This window comes from Panthera uncia, chromosome A2 (assembly GCF_023721935.1).
Source record: "Panthera uncia isolate 11264 chromosome A2, Puncia_PCG_1.0, whole genome shotgun sequence".
NCBI lineage: Eukaryota > Metazoa > Chordata > Mammalia > Carnivora > Felidae > Panthera > Panthera uncia.
In genome coordinates, this window is record NC_064816.1 from 148,501,127 (window position 1) to 148,526,470 (window position 25,344).

General features: G+C 37.6%; 1 protein-coding gene across 4 annotated transcripts in view; it reads left to right on the forward strand.

The window, feature by feature from the left end:
• Nucleotides 1-25,344, forward strand: part of UBN2 (ubinuclein 2) — a 77,438-nt gene that overhangs the window by 34,613 nt on the left and 17,481 nt on the right. For 3 of the 4 annotated variants that reach the window (XM_049641948.1, XM_049641947.1, XM_049641946.1), the window contains 8 exons: nt 4,413-4,483; nt 9,616-9,745; nt 12,774-12,892; nt 13,399-13,512; nt 14,094-14,237; nt 14,967-15,017; nt 17,104-17,146; nt 21,055-22,605. In XM_049641948.1, coding sequence (XP_049497905.1) covers nt 4,413-4,483; nt 9,616-9,745; nt 12,774-12,892; nt 13,399-13,512; nt 14,094-14,237; nt 14,967-15,017; nt 17,104-17,146; nt 21,055-22,605 — 2,223 coding nt within the window. The remainder of the gene's footprint in view (nt 1-4,412; nt 4,484-9,615; nt 9,746-12,773; nt 12,893-13,398; nt 13,513-14,093; nt 14,238-14,966; nt 15,018-17,103; nt 17,147-21,054; nt 22,606-25,344) is intronic. The other variant, XM_049641949.1, reaches the window with a different exon arrangement.

The window sequence follows — 25,344 nt, forward strand, 5'->3', positions numbered from 1 at the left end:
AAAGAAAATCATGTAAACACAACAGAGGGAAGGTAGGGGAAATAGTAACACTGCAGGAGTGTACCTGAACGTGGTCCAGACTGTATTGACATCTGGTTTTTTTATAGTTGATTTTCCAACTAGTCCTTTGTAGCTAACCAGCACCCCTAGTAAACATGCATTGTTCCCACTAGTACTTGAGAGCTGAGGTTTTAGCATGTCCCATCAGGTACCTCTCTAGATTGGCTTGGATTTCATAATCTTTAACTAGCTGCAAATCCAGATAAATGTCATCACACTTACCCAGTTAATCTCAAGGAGATAGTATTTTGACTAAAAATAACACGCCAAATCTAGCTTAAAATGCCCTTCTTGATTACTTGAGGATTTGAACCCGTGCCATATTTTAGTCCCCTTTTTTCCCTGACTACAAAGGTAAAACACACAATACAAAACATATTTCAGGAACACCTGACTGGCTCAGTCGGAAAAGCATGCAACTCCTGATCTCGGAGTCATGAGTTTGAGCCCCGTGTTGGGTGTAGAGATTACTAAAAAAATAAATTAAAACCCCAAAACACCAAATATGTATTTCATACATATGGAAAGATTCCCCATAATCTGACATTCATTCCCCACCCCCCAACAGAGGTAACCACTATTAACTATGTATTTTTTTGGATTTTAATCCATGCATTTGCAAACGTTATATTATTATAAAAAATAATTAATGGGATTGTAATGTATGGACTGTTCAAAACTTGCTTCTTTCTCCTAGGATTAGTGTAATCCAATTTAAGTCATGTTTTAAAATTTAAACTCTCTCTCTCTGCCCCTCCCCCATAATAATCTTTTTATTGTATTTATTTCTCTTAACTTTTCCTAAAATTTAAATATCTGATTAGGGGAATATTAGATTTATCTAATTTTTTCAGTAACTGGCCCACAGATTTTATTTAGTAATTCTGTTATTTTTTGTTTTATTCTTTAGCATTTCTTCTAAACTTGTGACTTAATTGTAATTCCCTGTTAATTTAGTTACCCTTATTTTATTTTAATGAACTTCATTAGTCCAAGACTTAGAGAAGTGTGTTACTTTTTTTTAACTTTTTTTTTAATGTTTTTATTTACTTTTGAGACTGAGAGAGACAGAGCATGAGCAGGGGAGGGGCAGAGAGAGAGGGAGACACAGAATTCAAAGCAGGCTCCAGGCTCTGAGCTGTCAGCACAGAGCCTGACGCGGGGTTTGAACTCATGGACTGCTAGATCATGACCTGAGCTGAACTCAGACGCTTAACCCACTGAGCCACCCAGGCGCCCCTAGAGAAGTGTGTTAAAGTATCTCATTGCCAATATTTCTTTCTAAAAATTTTTTAAAAATGTTTATTTATTTATTTTGAGAGAGAGAGCGTGACCAGGCGAGAGAGGGAGAAAATTTCACACTTAACCAACTAAGCCACCCAGGCGCCCTTATTGCTAGCGTTTCTTAGGTTGTAGCTTGTGCGTACCATAGTTTTTGCTTTGTTTATTTCTATGCTGTGTGGTTTGACCCATAAAATTCTTGATGACTAGATCTTTTTTGTGATAATTATCATTTGGAGGTGACTTTTTGTGCTATTAATGCCTTTCATCTTGAATTTAGTTTTGTCTGATTTACTGTGGACTTTTTATTTTTACATAGTATAGCTTTTCTTATCATTTACCTTCAACCTCTTTGATTTTCTTTATTTTAGCTCTTTCTCTTATAAGGCAGCGTAAAAATGGAAATCTGTTTATGGACCTCATTTGAGTCTTTTTCCTGTAACAAATGATTTTAACTTATAATTATGTAATTGATCTTTGTCATTTTCTTTTTTATTCTGTTTTATTACTTCCTCCTTTGTTTTCATTCTTTTGCTATTTTCTGTGCTTATTTTTTGAAAAGTATACAGTTTCTATAGTTTTGGTAATAAATGGGTTTTTTATTTAACCTTTTTAGCTACTCTGTGTAGGAAGTATGGGTCTTATTTCTTTTTTATGGTTCAGAAGCTTGAGGTAGGTTATAGCTTGGTCAGGTCCACACAAGTAGTAAGTGGTAGAAATTTAACTACAATCCAAAGTATGGGCTTTTTGCTCTGCCATTTTGCCCACTCCTAAAATCTTTAGTTTCTTCTAAATTTGAAAAAGTGCTTAGTGATGCGATCCACATTTTTCAAGATGTAATTAATAATAATAGCTGCTGTTCATTTAGCAAAACTTGTACTCTGTCCTGAGCACGGACGGTACTGCCGGGTGTCCCAGAGCAGTTACCAGTCAGGAGGCAGCCCTGTGAGTGCGCTCAGTGTGCTTCACCTACTGTGCAGTCTAGTCCTCCCACAGTCCAGTGACGTACGTAGTGTTCTTCCGTTTAATGGACGAGGAAACCAAGGTTCAAAAGGTTTAAATGCTTTGCTCAAGGCCACATAATTTTTAAGTGTCTGAGTCATGATTTGAAGGCAGAACCATGGAGCTCCGTAGCAGGCACTATGCCTCTGTGTTATATGCCGTTCATTCTCACTTAAGAAACAAAACTGATTAGTAATAAGTGTGTTACGATCTTGTAAAAGCATTGTCTTCCATACCAAAAATTATTCTCTGTCTCTGTGGTAGCCCTGCCAGGGTTAATGTATCTGTTCCATTGGTAGGAAATTATCAATAAGAAGTTTGATTTCACTTACTGGTATCTGTGACTTCTATTTTTTCTTTGAAATAGGAGATGGAGGGGTGCTTGGGTGGCTCAGTTGGTTAAACAGCCGACTCTCGAGTTTGGCTCAGGTCATGATCTCACGGTTCGTGAGTTCAAGCCGCGTGTCTGGGCTCTGTACTGAGAGCATGGAGCCCACTTGGGATTCTCTCTCTCTCTCTCTCTCTCTCTCTCTCTCTGCCCCTCCCCCGCTCGTGCATGCTTTCTCTCTCTAAAAGTAAATACATAAACTTAAAAAAAAAGAAATATGAGATGGTATTTTTTCTTCAGGAGGTGAGATTTCATCCTTGGCTTATATGCTTATGTCTGTATGATAAGGAGTTGCTTCTCATGACTCTTTTCTTACTTTGTAATATTCTTCCACTGTTCACCTTCTTGACTTTTTTTGATTCTCTTTCTTGACATTTAGTTTTCCTTATAGCTTTCGTGTATTTCTGCCCGCTGCATATACGCAGTTTTCATTCTTTTTAATAAGTACTAAGGCACGTCTTAGAAATTTTCTTCTATTTATTACATGTAAAACTGTCAAATAACTTGATGGGTTGACGTGGTCAGCATATGGCTTGCTCAGATTATTAGATCAGATTTCTCGATGTTTTCCATCTCATGGATCTCAACTACATCCTTTGTGATTTTCCCAGTAAATTTTGCTTATGGTAGAGTGTCTTGGTTTGTACCCTTGGTTTCTGGGCACCTGGTTAAGGTGACAATAATGATGAAAATATTATTCTTAAGCTCATGGCATTAATATTTGCTTCTCCCTTGATAATAATCTTGGCTAAATTTTTTTGTTATTAGTAATTAGGTAGAACCTAGACTGACTGCAGTTAGCTGAGTATCTTTGTACAGCATGGTCATGTTGCACAATTGAAATCAGAGGGCTTGTGGTCTGAGTCCTGGGTCCACCACTTATTAAGCAGTGTGATTTGGGAGGGAGAAGGAGGCAGGATTAAAAAAAAAAGAAGTAGTGTGATTGGGGGCATGCCATGTAACCCTCTGACAGATTTAGGTTCCTTGTTTGTATAATGGGGGCTGTCATACCAATGTCATTGGCTGTTATGAGGATTAAACATGATAATGTGTGTAAAATAGAGGATATCAGACAGATCTTCTGTAGACAGTGTCTGTAGAAAGTGAGCCATCTGCTTTCTGTTATGTTGGAGATCATAGCAGTGATTAATAAAGCAATGGATCGTCAAAATGCACAAGATACTCAAAGCACAAAAAAATCTTGTGTTTGGGATGCCTGGGTGGCTCAGTCAGTTGAGCATCTGACTTCAGCTCAGGTCATGATCTCACGGTTCATGGGTTCGAGCCCTGCATAGGGCTCCATGCTGACAGCTCAGAGCCTGGAGCCTCCTTCGGATTCTGTGTCTGCCCCTCTTCTGCTCATGCTCTGTCTCCCTGTCTCTCTCTCTCTCAAAATTAAAACAAAAAAAAATTTTTTTTAAGTCTTGTATGTATAATTTTGTTAATTTATAAAGATTGAGAAAAATTAAGTACAGATATAATAGAAAACAGTGGTATATATGCTAAATTTGTTTCAACACTCTGTAATTGCCTACTCATGTCAGGTACTAAACTGAGTATGGATGATCCAAAGGGAAGTAAATCACAGTAGCCTCACCCTTTAGAAGCTTATTCTTTCCTAAATAGATATGGAAACAAATAATGTGTTGAAAGCGGTATTGACAATCCTATGTTTCTCTAGGCTGCCAAACTTTTTGATGAAGAAGGAAGGAAAAAATTCTTTACACAGGATATGAATAATATTCTTCTGGAGTAAGTAATTCTCTTCTTTGATTAAAAAACCTAAAAAATTATTTAAACTTTAAGAACTCATTTAAAACTATAGTTGATTACAACTTTACAGGTTGAATACTATTTTAGATTTAAATGTATTTTTTTGTCACTTTCTATGAAAGTGTCTTTCTGGAACAGCTCTGAGTGGTCATATTAATTTTGGTATATTTTCCTTCTATTTTCATTCAGACTTGGGAAAAATAATTCCATTGGTATCTAGCAAGGTTGTAGACAAACATTTGGAGACAAATGGAAAGTATGGTTTAAAAAAGAAATTCTGGTTGTGAGGTAGGGGAGAGGCAGTGTGGAGAAGAGAAAAGGAAGAGAGGGAGGGGGAGGCTGAAGGCCGACATGTGATACAGATTGTATTTAAATTAGTGACAGTTTTTACTCTCAGCTGGAGTTTGATACTAACAAAGCTGCACGTTCTAAGTTTGTGGCCAACTAAGCTGTCCTTATAAACCTAACGGCTTGTGAATTCTGACCATTGGTTATAGCATTTGAGTGTGTAATTGATTGCTGCAAGCAGAACTGGGCAAAAAAACAATCCTGGAGAAAACAGCACACGTTACTCCTCTTTCACGAAAATGATGTATGCCTGCTCTTAGTGGTTCAGTAGTGTTATATACAAAGAAACAAGGAGTGTTTCCACTACTTTGTGTGAGGCTTGTCTTTTAAATATACAATGAAGGTAGTTTCTCATATAAAAGATGATGGATTGGTTTGTTTTGATAACTTTTTTTAATTAAGTACAATCTCTCTTTTCTCTGGAATACTTAAAAGATCTTTCTGGTCCCCCATGGACCCATGAAACACCTAAACCTAGTATGCCACCAGTATGGTGACAGGAATTTCTTGTTCCTGTTCTTCATTTTAGCCAGGGATTTTCAGACTGATTCTGTCTGCCTGGAAGCAAGGCAAATGTTTCCTGTCTGTGCCAGATCCTTTTACCTGGCTCCCTTTTCACCCCAGATTCAATGAAGAGTGTAACCATTACTCATCAGAGCTGTCCCAGATTCCACAGTCAGGAATCTGACTAGCTCTTCTTTTTCTTGCCACTTGAGAGCCCTAAGTTTACTAGAGCAGGTCCTTTTCCTGTGACTGAGACCATTTTTTTTTATTTTACTCTTCTGTAAGAGGGACCCTCTTTTTCTCTCCTGAGAGAAACAAAGGACCATCCTTGGGACCTAACATCTCAAATAAGCAGAGTATCAACATTCCATTAACAGGCTTCTCTCTTTCTTGCTCTTTCTTTCTTTTTTTAAGTAATCTCTGCACCCAATGTGGGGGTCAAACTCACGACCCCAAGATCAAGAGTCGCATGCTCTACCCACTGAGCCAGCCAGATGCCCCCACCACCCCCAGCAGACTCCTTAATCTCTCCATGTCTGTCTTAAATCCTCTAATTTTTTTGGAGCCCTGTTTTTATTTCACAGAGTGTGCCTCCAGTTCTACAAGCCCTAGTGCTCAGAGTTTATTTTTTTTTCCCTTTTAGTCACTTATTTATGCCCCCTGGCCTCTGTTCCCACTTTCCTAAATATCCCTGATTTCTTTGGACAGAGTTGATCTTCTAAGGGCATATGGCATGTGATTATTTTGAGTAGTAAATTCCCATGAAATGATTCACATGTATTGGCTCTGCCTCACCATTGCTTCTTTATGATGGGGAGAAAGGGAGGTAAGTTTATTGGAATAGGGAACACTTTTTCTTTTTGCCTAATTGAGTTTGACTTGGATCAGTAAATATACAGCATGCCGACTTGATCCTCCCCATTTCCTCCTTTACCTCAAGCAGACATTGCTAACAAAATCTTAATGCTCTTTGCCTGTGATCTCAATCCAACCTGAGTTCTGTTCAACAGATGCTCTGGGAAGGCACTACCAATCCCAGTGGACACTTGCAGTGAGCCCTGTTGTCTGCCACCTCATTGTTAGACGCTCCTTTAAGGAGCTCATGAATGAGTATTGACTTTTGAATCTCAGTATGAAGAGACTTATCAGTTGGCCTGTCTGTCTCACCCTCTCTGACATAAAGGAAGGTTACCAAAGTGAGGGGGTTGATCCTCTGCCACAGCTTTCCTTAACTCTCTTGAGGGATTACTTTGCATTTGGAAAAACGAACTTGGAACCACATCTTTAACCTATGCCACACCAGGCGTTCTTGAGGTAACACTAGAACCAGCCCATCTGAATAAAGTCATTCAGGGAAGGAGGGATCTTTTGAATTCTTGCTATAAAATAAATTTTCGATTTTGAGTTTGGGTTACTGCTCCCTAAGTCTTTCTTCAGTTACTAGTTTCAGTGGTTCTGTTATATGGATAGTATCGGTAGGGTATCTGAAATATTTGAGAAAAAATTCAAGAAATTTACTAGATTCCGGGGGCTCCTGGGTAGCTCAGTCGGTTAAGCGTCTGACTTTGGCCCAGGTCACACGATCTCATGGTTCGTGAGTTCGAGCCCCGCATTGGGCTCTGTGCTGACAGCTCAGAGCCTAGAGCCTGCTTCAGATTGTGTGTCTCCCGCTCTCTCTGTCCCTCCCCTGCTCGTGTGCTCTTTCTCTCTCTCTCAAAAATAAATGAACAGTAAAAAATTAAAAGAAAAAAAGAAATTTACTAGATTCCGAATTTATTTGGACTTAGGTTTTCTTTTACTAGTGTTTTTAAGCTGATTGACTAAGATATGTATTCTGTTTTGTTGGGTTTTTTTTAATGTTTATTTTTGAGAGAGAGCATGAGCCGGGGAGGTGCAGAGAGGGGGAGGAAAACAGAGGATCCAAAGCAGGCTCCATGCTGTTGCAGAGACATCGTCATGGAGCTTGAACTCAGGAACCGCGAGATCATGACCTGAGCCAAAGTTGGACGCTTAACTGACCGAGCCACCCAGGAGCCCCTGTATTCTGTTTTTTAAAAAGAGGGAGAAGGGTGCCTGGCTGGCTCAGTTGATAGAGCATGTGACTTGGTCTTGGGGTCAAGATTCCAAGCCCCACATTGGGTGTAAAGCTTACTTAAAAAACAGTTATTAAAAAGAGGGAGTTGATGGGATGGGAAGATTTATTTATGTATCAATTATGGTGAAATGATTGTATTTCTAGAATTTTGTGTGAAAATATAGGTAAGACTAAGCATTCCTGAGCCAGAAGAATCTTTTTTATAAAGTTGGCCATTGCTTCAGCTGTGGATTCCTATGTTGTGTTTCTTTGAGCCTTCTTCAGAGGCAAATGAGAGCCTTGTACATACAGATGGGGATATAAAAGTGGGTTTCAAACTTATATACTCAGGAAATCCAGTGTTTGTCCTCCAGTGCATTATCAGCAGGTGGTCCCAGTATATTTTTATCCATTTAGAGCCTGTAGTAATCTTGTGCTTATAATTTATTATCAGAGGTTTGAGACCCAGTCATTGTAACATTCTTGCATGGATATCTGTTTTGGGGACAGACTTTACTTAAAGAAGGAAAGAAAAGACAAGAAACCTGGTAGAGAGAAGGGGTCAGACTCAGGAAAGTTCATTGCTTTGGGAGAACCTTTATTTTTCTGAAATGTGAAAATACCTGAAATTCAAACTTTGATTGGCATGTGTTTTTAGTCATCTGCAGATACTTCTTAGACCTTAGAAGATTGTAATTCTTAGGAAAATAAATAAATAACTGTATGAGGGATGTGTGTTTAAAATATACTGCTGTCAGGTAGGATTTTGTATATATTTGTGATAGACCAGTATAGTCTGTAACCTTAAGGGTTAATATGCTTCTCTGATTTTTCCCTAGTATTGGCTTAGCAGCAGGGAGTCAGTTCTTCTGTTTTCGAGTTTCGCCCTCTTTGGAAACCACTTATTTTTTTAAGTATGTCACTGAGTCAATCTATTCTTAATTGAAATCTCTTACTACTTGGAGTTTCTATTTTATTTTCAGCCTCAACTATCGTTTAATAACAGGGCAAGCATAGAAAGCCTCCTACCCAGAGTCTAGACTTCTAATAAAGCTTCACGCATAATTTATTTAACCAAACGTTTATACACAGAACCATGACAGTAATGGTTGTTTCCCATATGATCCTGTGCATTTGACCTTCTGGTTCTTATAGATCCTAAACATTTTTCTATTTGTATATTGTATTTGACTTCTTTAATACCAAACATTTTCTCTTGCCAATGCTAAGGGCATAGTTTTCCACATTTCATTGTTTCTGAACTTGCAGTGTATCTTCTAAGTGATGGATATATTTGATAGGCAGGGTTTCTTCCCCAAAAGCTGTTAACTGAATCTATTTATGAGAATTATTTATTAAATCTATCTATACGTTGTCCTGTCATAGAATGTGATGATTTGGATGTAGTTTGTTGCCAAGAGCTCCAGTTAAGTCTTGGCCTTCAAATTAGTATCTGTTCCTATCTTCCTACAATAGCAGCTGCCAGATTTAGTGTCTTCCATCTTGGGAGAAACCTCCGTTATTTCTTGGTAGACTTGTCCAGCTGGGAATATGGTGGCTGTTAAAACTCTTTTCCTTTTTTTTTTTTTCCCCCCCCCTTCTTTAAATAACTATTAGGCTAAATACCCATTTAACAATTTATTTTTGATCTAAAAAACTAATTTATAAATGGAAACAGGAACTGAAGAATTGGAATAAATTGAGCCAACTATTAAGTATCTAATTTGTGCAAGGCAGGCATAATAAGGGAGACAAATGGATAAAACAGTCTGTATGTGTAGCCAGAAGAGCTTTACCTCTTCTGGATCTGCAATTTTTTCAGACACCTCTAAGGAAAAAATATTCTAAGAACTCATTGAAACTATGTGACTCTCTAGCTTAGCAGTTGTGGTTGGGGGAGAGGGGATGTGAATATCTATCTCTTTGAGGAAATGGGGTTTTGGTTAATAATGGAGTTCCTATGCTTTACCCAAAAATGTAGGTTTTGTCCCTGTTCATCAAAAAATTAGTCACCAGACTACTTATGTTGATATAAATTCTCTGTATATTTTTTTCCTTGAAAAATACTGTCTAGGAAATCGTGGAAAGATAAAACGAGAGAAGAGTCATTGCTTTTACCTCCTTGCTTATGTATTAGTACCTAAAAGAAATTCTGTACTATTTATTTGTTGTTGTTTTTGTTCAGCATTGAGTTACAGCTACAGGAACTAGGCCCTGTCATTCGTAGTGGTGTCTACTCCCATCTTGAAGCTTTTGTGCCATGCAATAAAGAAACACTGGTGAAACGTCTAAAGAAGTTACATCTCAACGTCCAGGTAAGAAGAGGATCAATAATATCCGTATCTGGAGTTTTATAACCTATAAAGAGACTAGTTTCTATTTGGGACTTTTGCATATTAGTTTCTTTATACTCTTAATTGTATGTATTGAATAACCATAGGAGGTTATTAAAGGCATAGAGAATCTCTTGAAAAAAATTACTTTTCAACAGTTGAAAAGGCTAGACGAGAATGTTTCCTAAGGCGTAGATTCCTGGACTGGTAAATTAATGTCAGTTCCACAGGTGATACAACTTTGCCCTCAACAAATATCTGACAGATTTATTACTCGGTTTTCTTATTACTGAAATGGATCTGTACAGATTTGTTCATGCCTACGTTACAAAAACTGAGAAAGAATCACAGGGTTACGTGTAAACTTGGAGATTTTTTTGTGTGTAATCATCCATATTTTGCTAGATTCTTCTCCCCTAAAACACCACCAAGTAATTATCTAAGTTTGAATGCTTCCAGGGTCAGAAACTTATTTCATTATATCAGAAAGTTCTTCTGTGCACTGAGACATATCCAGGTGCTTTCCACCCTTTTGGTCCTGATTCTGCCTTTGAGTCCATTCATAAACCTAATTATTTGTCACCTTCATGGCTTTCATGTTTTTGAAAGCTTGTATTATGTCCCCTCCTTCACTTCCATATAAGGTGGTTTTCAGTACCTTCACTGCCTGATGATTTTTCCCTTATGATTTATTTGATTATTTATTTTTTAAATATTTATAACTTGCAAGTAATAGGAAATAATGCAGTTTAAGACAAGAAAGGACATTTTTTTTCTATTAATAAAGGTATTTGATGGAATTAAAAGTACATACAAGGGGCACGTGGGTCGCTCAGTCAGTTGAACATCTGACTTCGGCTCAGGCCACGATCTCACAGTTTGTGAGTTTGAACCCCACATCGGGCTCTCTGCTGTCAGCACGGAGCCTGCTTTGGATCCTATGTCCTCCTCTCTCTTTCCCCCTCCTCTGCTCATGTGCACATGCACTCTCTCTTTCTCTCTCAAAAACAAAACAAAAGAAAACAAAAAAACAACCAGAAAGGGATGGGAACTGATAATTTGGATTAGCTCTTGTTTTTCTCTCCCTGTGTCTTATTTTTATCCTTTTATGTGCATCTGAAAATAAGATTACTTCATTCTCAAGGTTTTATATTATAGAAAGGCCACACACAGAGACTGACTCAACCCTCTCATCCCAATCCAAGTTTTTGGATCAGGAAATCTGATTATACTATGTTGGGTCAACCTAAACTTTTCTGGCCAGAGGTTGGGAGTCACACAGCACAACATGGCTAGCCAAGGGCCTCCATAGCTGGTGGGGGAATGAACATGGTGCCCAGGGCCACTAGTATTAAGAGCTGATTGGCATAGAATTCTTTATTGTAGGTATTATACTTCTGTTAATAAAATAACTCTTTTGAATTCAGAAACTTTAAGTTCTTCCTCAACGTAAAGCAGAGTAATCAACAAATGAAATTTACTCGAGGTCACAGATTTTGTGTGACCTGGCTCCTTTTTTTTTTTGCCTGGCTCCTTCAGACATTGACTGCTAGAGCTCACTGCCATACATTCAGGTGACAGACATGGGTACCAGTAAAAAAAGGAATTAGAGGCAGGAGAACAACTTTTCATACATTATAAAATATTTTCTAAGGGGCATTTCAGATTTGATGTTTGAAGTTATTTAATATTCCTGTTCTTCCTGTGGAAGAAGACATCTATCTTAACCTTTGATTTTCTTCATGTGGTTTTATCATGTATACTTTATTTATTTATTTATTTATTTTAATGTTAATTTTTTGAGAGAGAGAGACAGAGCATGAGCGGGGAAGGGGCAGAGAGAGAGGGAGACACAGAATCGGAAGCAGGCTCAAGGCTCCGAGCTGTCAGCGCAGAGCCCGATGCGGAGCTTGAACCCACTGTCTGTGAGATCATGACCTGAGCTGAAGTTGGACACTCACCTGACTGAGTCACCCAGGCTCCCCGTCATGTATACTTTTAATCCCTAAATACTATATTATTTGATTTTGCATGTTTTTGAGCTCCGTATGAATGGAGTCATCCTGTCTCCATACTTTTCCTCTGCAGCTTGCTTTTTTACACTGAACATTATGTACCTCAGATTTAGCTATGTCTTTACCTGTGGAGGACTCCAGTTGTACTGCTCTACAGTGTGTACACCGCTCCATTCTGTTAATACATCCCAGTTATTGTGTCTGTTTTACTGCTGATGGATAGGTGGGTTGTTCCCAGGCAGATAGTCGCAGCTACAGAATTAGGAAGTGATCACCTAGGAACCCTGATACCGGACGTTCACATTTCTTTTGATAGGATTTTGTAGCAGGCACTGTAATGTGTGCAGTAATGTTTGTTAACTGGTATGCATGAAAACATAAGAGTCTTCCAGTTCCCTCTTTCTCTTTGACCTCGATCGTGTAACTTTGCTTGCAGCGTAAGTCACAATTGGTAACAATAAACGAAAGAACAGGATGCCAACATCCAGTCGGTTGTCACCCAAACCAAATTATGTGTTCTAGTGTTGCAAAGCAGTATCTCCTCTCATGGTACCTCATCAAAATGGGGATCAACCGGTAGTAGTCTGCATAGTGTAGATTTTGTTCTTTACTTAATTTTTTATGACATTTGAAGTGTCCATATAATTTCTTGGCCAAACGTGGGGCATTTTTAAGAATGTAAAGGAATACGTTATGTGTCAACTCTACTCAAATAAAACATTTTTTTAAAAGAAACAAGTGTAAGGAACACTATTAATTATGCTGGGGTAATTACCAGGCACAAACTAGGATTCTCGTTGGCTGCCTGGGAAGTATGGTCATTCTAATTTTATATCCAGTGTGCCTCCTGAAGACTGAGTGTTGTAGAAGAAATGTCCATATTTAAATATGCTTACATTTTAAATCTATAATTATTGTCTTTTGAGAATCTGCTTGCAAAATAATTTTTTGTAAATGTATTTAAAAAAACTTGTAGTATTTTTTTTTCCCCTCAGGATGATCGTTTAAGAGAACCTCTGCAAAAACTGAAACTGGCTGTTAGCAATGTCATGCCTGAACAGCTATTTAAATACCAGGAGGACTGCCAAGCTCGCAGTCAAGCTAAGTGTGCCAAGTATGTACCTCTTCTGTTTGGACTGGCTTTTGCATTTGAGAAATATTTTTAGCTCTTAGGGATTGGTATTATGTGGACTTTATCACCAAATAGAAATCCACATATGCCACTGAAACAGTATAATTGAATATTTTCTAAATGACACAACACTTCCCATTCAGTTGCTTTGATGTCAAAAGCAAAAGTTCTGTTGATTTAGTGGATGGGTGTGATGAAAGCAAGAGCTGGCACTGGTCAGGTATTTCCCATGTCACCCAATTTAACTGGCTGAAGTCAGTATTTTCTGAACTCAAAGATAAGTAATCATGCCCTTAAATGACACAGCTTGAAGACCTAATTTACCAAACTACTTTATGATGCTCTTCAAAATATTATGTATAAAGGTAGATTATTTACTCTGCCTTTTGAGTTAACATTCAGTTAAGCAATTTAACAGGTGTCTCTGGAGCATATCATAGGCACTGTTGGGTTAGAACTTGGCTTCATAAAATCTTTTTCATTTTTAGGTTGCAGACAGACGAAGAACGAGAGAAAAATGGATCCGAGGAAGATGATGATGAGAAACCGGGGAAGCGTGTCATAGGACCAAGAAAGAAATTCCACTGGAATGACACCATCAGGTAAAATTTAACCAAAGCCTTCACTTTTAACCAAATGGACAATGCGGAACTAAGGTTTCTAATAAAAAGAATATATAGTAAATGGAAGAGTAGATTGGCAGCAACCAAAAATTGGTGTGTAGGAAAAATTTATTCAAGAGAAGTTTGATTTGGTCCTGGTATCTTTAGAGTGCTCTCACTTTTATTTTCATACGCTACTTTCTATAAACTAATCTTCTAATTATTAAGTCAGTCATATTGGCTTCAGAAGGTGAAGTACTCTGTGTACATCTGTAATCAGTCATCTTTTTTGACCAATATTTCTGTACCCCAAATAGAGGGTTTGGTTGCAGGACTATCCCTTTCAGTCTTTGGTGCCTAGATGAAAGGTATCAAAGGAAATTGTTTCATATTGGGGATTTGGCTGTAGTGCAATGAGTGATGTGTGTTAGAAATTATTTATCTTCATGTCATCTGAATTCTTGAGATAATATTCTTTATTATTGCTGTCAGATTTATGTGCTTAAAAAAAATCTGTTTCAAACTTTTCCACAATTTTGCAGTCAGATTTATATATAAATATATATTTTTAATCTGTTTAGAACTTTGTTATGTAACCTTGTTGAGATCAAATTGGGATGCTATGAGTTAGAGCCAAATAAAAGCCAGTCCGCTGAGGATTATCTTAAATCCTTTATGGAGACAGAGGTGAAACCATTGTGGCCTAAGGGCTGGATGCAGGCAAGGTAAGAAATATGACATCCTAGATTTCATTTTACTTTCTTATTGTTGCTGTGTTTAAAGATACATGTATAGAGACAGATATGTGACATTCATTTTGTTAAGAACCTAGTGTGTTTAGCGTTCTCTATAGTCCTCTCAGATGATCTCTGCTTTGAAAACTTCAGGCACTGAAAAGACAAAATGGTTAGTCACAGGGACGTAGAGATACAGAGATACACATAAAGGTGACTTTTTTGCCAACCACTTTCTCTTTTTTTGCACCTGACTTTGCTAATAGAGAAAATGGGTGGAGAGGTAGATGGCTATAAACTTTGGGAGGGGACTTCACATTGGTATCATGAAGATAAGCCTAGAGCTGAATACAAAATTGAGAGTGTAGAAATAGAGACACACAACCTTGGGTTCTGTTGTCAATAGTCAATGTAGAGTGGTGTCTCAAAAATGCATAGTCGTCCAATTTAAACCATAAAGCGTTAAGAATGTTAAGATAGGCAGCTGTCGCAACCAGTTAAATCAACAGAAAACATCTTTTGATCTGTTAAAAGATTTAAATAAATAAATCTTCTGTAAAACTCCCTGTAAGACAGATTACTGAATTTACTCTGTGCCATTATAACTTCCATTTGATAAATAAGCAAGTAATAGACTGTTGAAAACCATGTGAGTAAAATGAGAAAGTGGTTATCATTATCTGTTACACAAAAATAATTGTGTCCTTTTAACTTTTGCAGAATGCTTTTTAAGGAAAGTCGGAGTGTACATAATCATCTTACTTCTGCTCCGTGAGTAAAACAGACTCCATAGTTCTTCATTTGTTTTTACTCACATTATGTGCTTTAGTAAACAAAAGTACTATTTATTAAATGCTAGGCAACATAGTACTTAAATGTACATTTAGACGATCTCCATTTTACTACTGCCTTTTTTTCAAAAAGAATCATTTTTCTGTTGACCTGAGACCACATTTATCTGTTTAATAGTTCTCAGGCTAGTCTCTAAACACCTGAATCTATGCTGGCCTGAGATCTGGCGGCTAGGAGCCGTGTAGACAGGAAGCCTCTGATGGTTTCCTTTGTTCCTGGGCCTTCTTCCCTCCAGTTATTTTGTGTCTTTTTTCTTTCCCTCTTAATGATGATCAGCATAGCTAACCTGTAGCTTTGTGCCTTCGAAGACAGTTTCTTACACATACCTACCCTGCCTTGCCTTGCAGAGTGCTTCATTCTACAAAATTAATCTATTTTTCATGCCCTTCCCTTCTGTTCGAAACTGGGTATTTCCTTAGTGGTATGATTACTAAAGAAAAGTCTCTGATCCTAGTAGGCAGTAGTAAAAAGCTGGGTTTTTTGTGGTTATATTTTTGGGTGAATACTGGTTGACTCAACAAGAATTTTATATTTACCTACAACTTAGGGCTATTTCTCTGCACCATAGAAGTGTAATAGTAAGAGTTAATAAAATATACAATTAGCAAGTCACTGAGAATTTACAGACCACTGTAATTCAATATTCTAAGAGGTCTGGTTAACAACCGGGTAACATTACAAAACTCCCCATCCCCTTGTGTACAATTATAATGGAATTTTTTACAACTCTTAGGAAGGACACTTTGTTAGTATACTATCAGAGTTATGTTGGGTTGATTGTGGTTTTTGGTTCTTGCTATTCTTGTTTATGGAGTATAAATTTGGGATAAGTTTGGTTTCATACACATAGGTTTACTTTGTTACTGGTGGTTTAATTATCCTGGGGTGGGGGGTATATATATATGTGTGTGTATGTATTGGTGTCGATAATATTTCTGGCCTTTAATTTCCCTATAGTTCTAAAATCACAAATGTGTTACAATTCAGGTATAAATAATTCATCCCTTTAAATCTAAAGCATATATTTACATAGACCCTCTCTTCAGTTTTTTAGGTGGCTTTATTATTATGACTAACTTGTGTTTTGTTTTGTCTTGTTTTGCTTTGTATCAGAAAGTACAAATCTATGGGATGCATGGGCCTGATATCTTTTGCCCCAATGGTCTTTATCAAAAAAACTTGGAAAATTACTGTCGCCTTAATGAAGTTGTAGATTGGCAGTTTTAATCAAGATATTGGTTAATTTAATGGATGACATTTCAATTTAGTGAAGTAGAAATACTCAGTGTGAGGTATTTTAGCTTGTTAACCCTTTAGTTATTCAACAGACATTTGGGTACTTTCTCCTCTTATGGAACACATGAGATTTTTGTCTTCAAACTTTTTCACACTGGTTCCCAAAGTTTCCAGGGTTGCATGGTATTTTACTTGCCTTTTGTCCTCATGTCATTTTGACATTTTTTATTTGAATTCTCATATTAAAATAATTTTCTTTAAAAGAATTTTATTTTTTTAAATAATACCTTATTTACAAGTTCTTGGCATTGGTTCTTCTCAAATTATGGTTTAATTTGAGCTTGAGGTTTCTTGAAGATCTGTTTTCTTATAAATAATTATTAATTCTTACCAGTTCTTTGAAGTGGGTCTTCTCAGGCAGCTTTGTTACCCTATCTTCAGTTATTTTTTTAATTTTATTTTGATTATTTACATTTAATTTTTAAAACCTTTTATCATCTACTGTTCATATTTTGCTAATGGTTCAGCCTTTCTTCCAGTTAATTGAAATTGGAGGAAATGTTACTGTATATTCATATATAAACTGAGTGTGTGTGTGTGTGTGTGTGTGTGTATACACATATATAAATACACACATATGTATAGTTCCTTCATAGAATTTTCCAAATAGCATAAGAAATTATTTACCCATGTAATGGCAAGATTAGAATTTCATAATGAGTGACCTAATTGCTACTGAAATGACCTCCTTTTTAATCTGTTGTCTTAGGGCAAAGAAAAAGGTGATTCCTGCACCTAAACCCAAAGTGAAGGTAAGTATTGAACCAAATCTTTAATTGGTCATAATTGAGGAATGTTGAAATACATTCATAAGATGAAAAGGATATATGGTATTTATCATAGATTAATAGGTAGTGTACTCTTAAGAAGAGTGTTTTTAAACTTTGTAAAAATCCTAGAACCCCTGTATTTCCAAGAATAGATGACTGTGTGGTAGTGGGAAATTTGCACACATTAATTAAATTGTAAGATTTAACCTCATACAAGTTAGAAACACTATAAAATATAACAAATATCCTTTAAAAGCACAGCTGAGATTGCAGATGTATAAGAGAAATCCCAAGGGCCCAACGCAAAGAAGCTACCAGCGTGTTAATATGACTTTGAAACTTTGGTTGCCTGTAGGGGTACTTGCTGATTTTCATCTAACACTTTATGATTTATTTTCAAATTTCTTCTCAGAGCACAGGAGATAGGGTTTTCTTGGGCTTATATAGATTGAGAATTAGACTCAAACTCTGCATGAACCCGGACCTTCAAAGGGTAACACCTTTGGTAAAAGAAAGAACTAGAAAAATTCACTCGCCAGCAGAAAGTAAGAAACTTGTGTGTCTTGGCCTGAGTCCTAGATTAGGGGAAGGAAGTCCTCCCTGAGAATTTAAGGAGTTCAGGAGTTTAATTTATACTACCTGCAAGATCTGGGAAATCCTCAAACTTTGAAAATAACTTAAAGGAATTAGTATTAACCCAAGGCAATTGGCAAATCAAATTTTCCTTAAAATAGTGCAGTCTCATAGCAGGCTTCAAAGGCTTGCCACATATATACTGTGTCAAACATGAGCTTACAGTCTGAAAATACAGATTACACAAGGAAATGAATTACTATGAGTGAGAGTCAGCAGAAACATCTGACAGAATTAGATCCCTGAGAGGGCCAAGTGACGGACTTACTGGGTTTCGAACATAAAGGAATTTAACTTGTTTAATATTCAAAGAAGGAGAAGACAGAATAAAAAATATCACAACAGACAAAGCAGTTGAAAAAGAACCAGGTATAATCTCTAGAAGTGAAAACTGTAATCATTTGAAAAGTAAAATTATAGAGAAATCCCACACGCTTTATTTAGCTTTTGGACTTTCCCTATAGACTTCATCTCTTTGAATAGATGAGTTTCTTTGCTTATGAGGTATGGCCAGAAGGCCATCCTTCTCTGTGGCCTTCTTAACTTTTAATATTAGAGGCTTTGTAAGTACGAATAGTCTTCTTTTTCTTACATACCTCATTTGTCTTCTAATCTAAATAATGGTGAGCCAGTATTCCATCACATCTGTTGAGTTCATGCTTTGTTTTGACACATTATTTTTAAACTCCTAATGCCCTTCATAAAGTGTTTGTTAAATTTTACATCTATTCAAACATATGACTAATTTATCAGAATTCTGATGTTGACAAGGATGGTATAGGGAATTCCCTGTTTTTGCTTGTTTGTGTCTTTGTGATTAAATTATTTTTTCCTTTTCCCCAAATGGAAAAACTATATTGCCGATTTGTGTTTCTCCTACCCTTCCACCCCTCAAATACCTGTTTTAATTACAAAGGTAATACAAGGAAATGCATTAGAAAATGCAGGGGTGCCTGGCTGGCTTAGTTGGTGAAGCATGTGACTCTTGATCTCAAGGTTGTGAGTTCAAGCCCCACATTGGGCATGAAGCCTACTTTAAAAAAAAAAAAAAGAAAGAAAATGCTAACAATACAGAAAAATAAGAAGGCAAAAAGTATAAGTATCCAGGAAAAAAAAAGCTCCTACTTTCTGGTACAAACCCACCCTCCCTTCCCTCTGTCCAAACACCTGTTCATTTATTCATATGACTTAACATTTTATAAATGGGATAGTTTGCTTTTTTGACTCAAGTGTATACCCTGAACAATTATCTCTGCCACTATAAATTTACACAGTACTCTGCTGGGTGGATTTAATGTTATTTTTATAAAGAAAAAATTAATTTGGGGGCACCTGGCTGGCTCAGAAGAGCATGCAACTCTTGATCTCAGGGCTACGTGTTCAAGCTCCACATTGGCCCTAGAGCTTACTTTCAAAATAAATAAATAGGGGCACCTGGGTGGCTCAGTCAATTAAGCCTCTGACTCTTTAATTTTGGCTCAGGTCATGATCTCATGGCTCATGAGATCAAGCCCCACTTAGGATTCTCTCTTCCTCTTCTCCTCTCCCAGCGGTGTGTGCACTCTATCTCTCTCTCACATGTGCATGGTCTCAAAATAAATAAAAACTTAAAAGATAAATCAGTAAAAATAAAGCCAGTTTATTCATTAAAAAATAAAAAGTTACTTCAAAAAGCAGTTTTATATTGGTAACACTACCAGTATTATTCTGATACATTCTCCCATCATCAGTTTCTATACTTTTTTATAAAATGAAATTTTCACTAACCACAATTAGAGGGATGGCATGTCACAGCAGACATGTTTTATGTGCATTACCCCTTCATATCTTAACAATTTTGACCTTAATGCAGTTATACTACAGAATTCTGAGAGGCAGTGGGGTTTTCAATCAGGGCTTTGGAGTAGCAGCTTAGAAAAATTGCTGAAGAAGTTAGAGTTTAAAGCATTTTTAACAGCTGATTTACTGTAATACAGTAGAAGGTGATAGTAGAGACACTTCCTCTCCATTCTTTCCCCACTGTGGTTAAGGTAAGTGTTGTGGTGATATAAATTGATACACAATTTAAGACTTTGGGTTTAGGTTTATTTGGGTTTGTTTTTAAGAAACCAATCAAAGAAACTTTGAAATGATTTTTATGTAATAGTTTTATTTCTTCTTAATTTTAAAAATGACATGAGTCAGATACTTTATATTTCTCTTTTAAGGGAAACAGTTACTTTTTCATTCTTTTGCTTTTTGAATATTTTAAGCTGTGCTTTATGGGGTGCTTGGGTGGCTCAGACGGTTAAGTGATGAAGTGTCTGACTCTTGATTTCGGCTCGGTCATGATCTCACGGTTCGTGAGGTTGAGCCCCAAGTCGAACTCCGCGCTATTAGCACGGAGCCTGCTTTGGATTCTCTCTCTCCCTCTCTCTCTGCCCTTCCCCTGTATGCGCGTGCTCTCTCTCTCTCTCTCAAAATAAATATATAAACTTAAAAAAGAATAAACTGTGCTCTAATTCTCTTTTCTCTTACTTGAATTTTAAGAAGGTTAATTTTTTGAAGAAACAGACAATATTCTCTTAGGTATTCAGAATTTTAATTCCTAATAACCCTGTTTTCTTAGTATATGGCCTTGCTCATAGTACACATTTAGTAAATATATGTTGAATACATTACAAATGATTTCTACCATGATAAATAGAAGACATAATTTCATATGCTCGGACGAATCCCAGTTTGATGGACTACTTTCTCTACGTATGGCTCTGGGTGGCTCTAGCACAGGGCGTACAGAGGGCAGAAATACAAGGAAGCAGAAAGCAAGGGTCAGTATCCTAGCAAACCATTCTATAGAAGAAGGGTGGAGTCTTAGGATAAATGCAGAATTTCTTCTAGGTGCAAGGAGAATAAAAAGAGAATAGCCTCTGAACAGACGGATTTGGAATAGCACGTGAAGATCTGATGTAGGTGGGCAGGGTGAACGGGGTTTCACCAATATTGTAACTAGTATGTGGATGTTCCTTTGGCTTGGTTTTAATTTTAAGTCTTCTCAGAAGAGCTTACTGAGGTATGGCAGCTGTTTGCAATGTATCAGATGCTTTGGCTTATGAGCACAGTTCAGTCAGGAGCTCTGTCCTCAGAAACATTTTGGTTTTTACAGTCTATAAAGATTTCCAGTGGAATTTGAATCATCGTGAGAATTTCTTAGTCCTTTAAAAACTGATACTTAATAATTCATTTAATTTTTTCCACTATAATGCTGTTTATGGTAGGAGTGTAGTCCAAAAAAGGACCAGAAAACTCCTGCATCCTTGGTGGCTTCAGTTGGTGGTCCTTCAACGAGCTCTAGCACATCTGCCGTGGCCTCTACCAGTTCTAGCTCTACACCAGCCCAGGAGACCATCTGCCTTGATGACTCACTAGACGAAGACCTTTCTTTCCATCCACCTGCACTGGATCTTGTTTCTGAAGCTTTAGCTGTTATCAACAATGGGAACAAGGGCCCTCCGGCTGGCTCAAGGATAAGCGTGCCAACTGCAAAGCCTCGTCCAGGACTGAGAGAAGAAAAGTTAGCAAGTATCATGAGTAAGCTGCCATTGGCTGCTCCTAAAAAACTAGATTCTTCTCAGACTGCACATTCATCAAGTCTTATTGCTGGTCACACAGGGCCGGTACCAAAGAAACCCCAGGATTTAGCTCATACTGGCATCTCTTCAGGCCTTATTGCTGGTTCTTCAATTCAGAACCCTAAAGTTTCCTTGGAACCTTTGCCAGCCAGGCTGCTTCAACAAGGACTACAGAGGTCGAGTCAGATTCATGCTTCTTCCTCTTCACAGACCCATGTTTCCTCTTCTTCCCAAGCCCAAGTTGCTGCCTCCTCTCACGCTCTGGGAACATCAGAGGCCCAAGACGCTTCTTCGTTAACACAAGTAACAAAGGTGCACCAGCATTCAGCTGTCCAACAAAACTATGTGTCTCCATTACAAGCAACCATTAGTAAATCACAGACCAACCCAGTGGTGAAATTAAGTAATAATCCCCAACTTTCCTGTTCATCCCCGCTTATTAAGACTTCGGATAAGCCACTTATGTACCGCCTTCCCTTATCTACTCCCTCACCCGGAAATGGTTCTCAAGGGTCCCACCCCCTGGTTTCTAGGACAGTACCTAGCACCACTACCTCCAGTAACTATTTAGCCAAGGCTATGGTGTCACAGATGTCCACGCAGGGTTTCAAATCTCCCTTCTCAATGGCTGCATCCCCCAAACTTGCCGCATCTCCAAAACCTGCCACATCTCCTAAACCCTTGCCCTCACCTAAGCCTTCTGCCTCACCCAAGCCCTCTGTGTCCACTAAGCCTTCAGTATCAACTAAACTTATTTCTAAATCCAACCCAACTCCCAAGCCTCCTGTACCCCCAAGCTCTTCCAGTCCAAATGCACTAGTAGCCCAGAGCAGCCACTCCAGCAGTAACAACCCAGTCCATAAACAGCCCAGTGGGATAAACCTCAGCAGACAGTCTCCCACCTTGAATTTGCTGCCCTCCAGTCGTACTTCGGGCCTTCCATCCACAAAAAATCTTCAGGCCCCTTCAAAGCTAACAAATTCCTCACCCACTGGAACTGTTGGGAAGAATAGCTTGAGTGGAATTGCAGTGAATGTACCTGCCAGCAGAGGTAGCAACCTTAACTCAAGCGGAGCCAATAGGACTAGTCTCTCTGGGGGAACAGGAAGTGGAACACAGGGTGCTACTAAACCGTTGTCTACTCCACATAGACCATCCTCTGCCTCAGGGTCTTCAGTGGTAACCGCCAGTGTGCAGGTATGTATGTTCTGTGTGTTCGCGTGATAAAACGTAAGCTCGTTTGATTGTTCTCTTCAGTCAGTTTAATAACCATATACATACAGAAGTTGTTTGTAATAGTTTCTTACAGCTTATGGCCAAGGCATGTTCCTGATGTTGACATCACAGTAATGGGGATACTTGGTGGATGAGGTTTCTGTTGGGATGTGGATTCCCCCCTCCCCCCCGCCCCCCTTCCTCCCGCAAAGTAGCACATACATACTTTCACAGTTGTTGAAAAACACATAGAATGAATATTTAAAACTGTATGTTGTCAAAGTCCAGAACAAAGCCGTAACTTAGGAGTTTAATATACTCTCACTTGTCTCCTTTCTCCCCTGTTCTAGTTCCTCCTCTCCTGCTAACTTTGATTTTTTTATTTAGACAGATTTATACATTTGTCAGGGTCTTTTCCTTTAACCATTTGTCTTTTCAAGTAAAATTTTTATTTTGCTTTAAACTTACAGTTATTCATACATAATTCTCTCTGTCAAATTACTGTCAATAACCCTTTTATATACCAGTTTCCCCTTTTGTGAGTTTTTACTTTACATTTATCTTACAGTTAGCAGAGTGCCTCACTCAAGAAAGGAGTCTTTTCAAGAAGGCTAACATAAAACCTAGTTTCCCTTAGCTCTAGCGTGCCTGATAATTTCTGTGCCATCACGCTTGAGTATGTATAGACTTCTTGGGTCACTGTCTCCCTCTTAGTGTTATAAATACTGTTCCACTGACCTTTGCTTAGTATTTAGGATTATGGAGAAGTCAGAGGCCATTCTGATTTTTTGTTCCCTTATGTGTGTTTTCTCTGCCTAAATTCTAGTAAGATTTTGTCTTTTTACTTGAAATTCAGGTATTCTCGGATTATGACTAGATTTATGTATAAGGTTTTGTTAACTGTACCTAAAACATGGTGACCTCTTTCAGTCTTATACCTGGTGGCTTTTTCAGCTCAGGAATATTTTGTTCTATGCGTTTCATTGTCTTTTCTGATCCATTTGGCCTAGGTTTTGTGAGAACTCTTTATCACTCATATATTTCATCTCTCTCCTTTCCATGTCATCTTCTCTGTCATTGTTTTCGTCTTGCTGCCACTCCTTGTATTCTGAGACTTTGTCAGATTTGTCCTTCATGTGACCAGTTTGATTTCTTTAATATTCTTTCTCCCTGTTCCCTGTTCCCAGAAGTAATACATATTCACTGTAGGCAAATTCAGAAAAAAGAAAAATCACCATCCTCCCACCGCTGTTTATATTTTCTGGGTACTGTTTGAGATTCTTGTCAAGAAAATGGGTTTTACATAATCTGTTTCATAACAAGCTTTTAAAAAATACATAACATTTTATGATGTGTTCTTCAGTTCTTAAATGTTTTTTGAAAACAAGACTTTTATTGATTTGTAGAATTCTGTTGTCTAAAAAAGTACTGCTTCCTGTTTATGTGGAATAGGAACATCTAATGAAAGAATGTTTACCTTAGTGTTTGTAAATATTTCTGCTATTCAGTACAAGTTAGCATCGGTATGCATAAACAAATGAAACCCAGATCATCACTCTGCCATCCCTGTAGGCCTAGGAATGAATTCATTGTAGAATTCTAATGAAAATAAAATTCAGTTAACTGATACTTCATTAGTTGAAATCTTGGACTCTCTGATGTTTTATCTATTAATTTTATTTTTATCAGAAATAAACTAGCAAACACTGATTAGGGATGGCATGTTAAAATTCAAGTTATAAACTAAGGTCTGAAGAGTTAGTTCACATTCTTATTACTTTTTGATGTTAATCTTTGAGTAAAGGAGAGATTTATAACAGAAATACCAGTTCCCTGCCAAATGGGTCCTCCTTCCTAGTGTCAGTTACTTTTAATTCCCCTAGGTTTTTGTGTGTTTTTAAGTATGAAAAATGGATGAAGACAATTTATTCATTTTAGTATTAACTTTTAACTTCTTGTCATGATAAGGCTTTTAGCTCGCTTTATACCTTTGCCATTCTCCTGAAAGAGTAAAATTACAGCCTTTGACCATGTAAACTATTGTCTCTGTTGAGCCTACTCATAAACTATGGTTTCATTTGCTTTCTTATTACAAGTTTTTGGCTTTTTTTCTGAAGTTAAAAATTCACTTTTTCCCCCCTTCACTTAGGAATTTAAAGCTAAATCTTTCTCCATTCTTTGTCATCTCCAGTGTCTATCAGTTCTCTTTCCCACCCCCACCCCCATCCTTCTTGTATTTGATCATTTATCCCGAGAGAAGCTAGATACTTGGCATAACAGTTGGTTTGTCATCAGGGAACCTATATGGCAGAATTTGTGTTTCCAAAAAAGAACTGCTTCCTTCTGGTTTTCTTCCTTTCTGAAATGACTTTATGATGTGAAGGCCTTAGCGTTCCTGCCTTCAGACTGACCCTTTTTTGTTCTGTCTTACTGGTTTGACTGAAGAAAAGGTCAATAATTGAATAAGGTTGTTGGTAAGTTGGGGAGAACCGATGGCTTTTTGTTTTTAATGTAGCCTCTCATTGAAACCTGGCGGCCTCTAGATAACCTGTTTCTCTAGCGCTCTGATACTAAAAAGAGATTCCCTATCCGTGCTTGCAAAACATTCAGTTCCTGTCTGAAAGACATCTCCAGCTATCTGTTCGTTTGCAGAGTGAAAAGGACAGGTCCTGAGTTTAACAGAAGTTAAAATCTTTCTGGGTTCAGATTATCACCGCTACC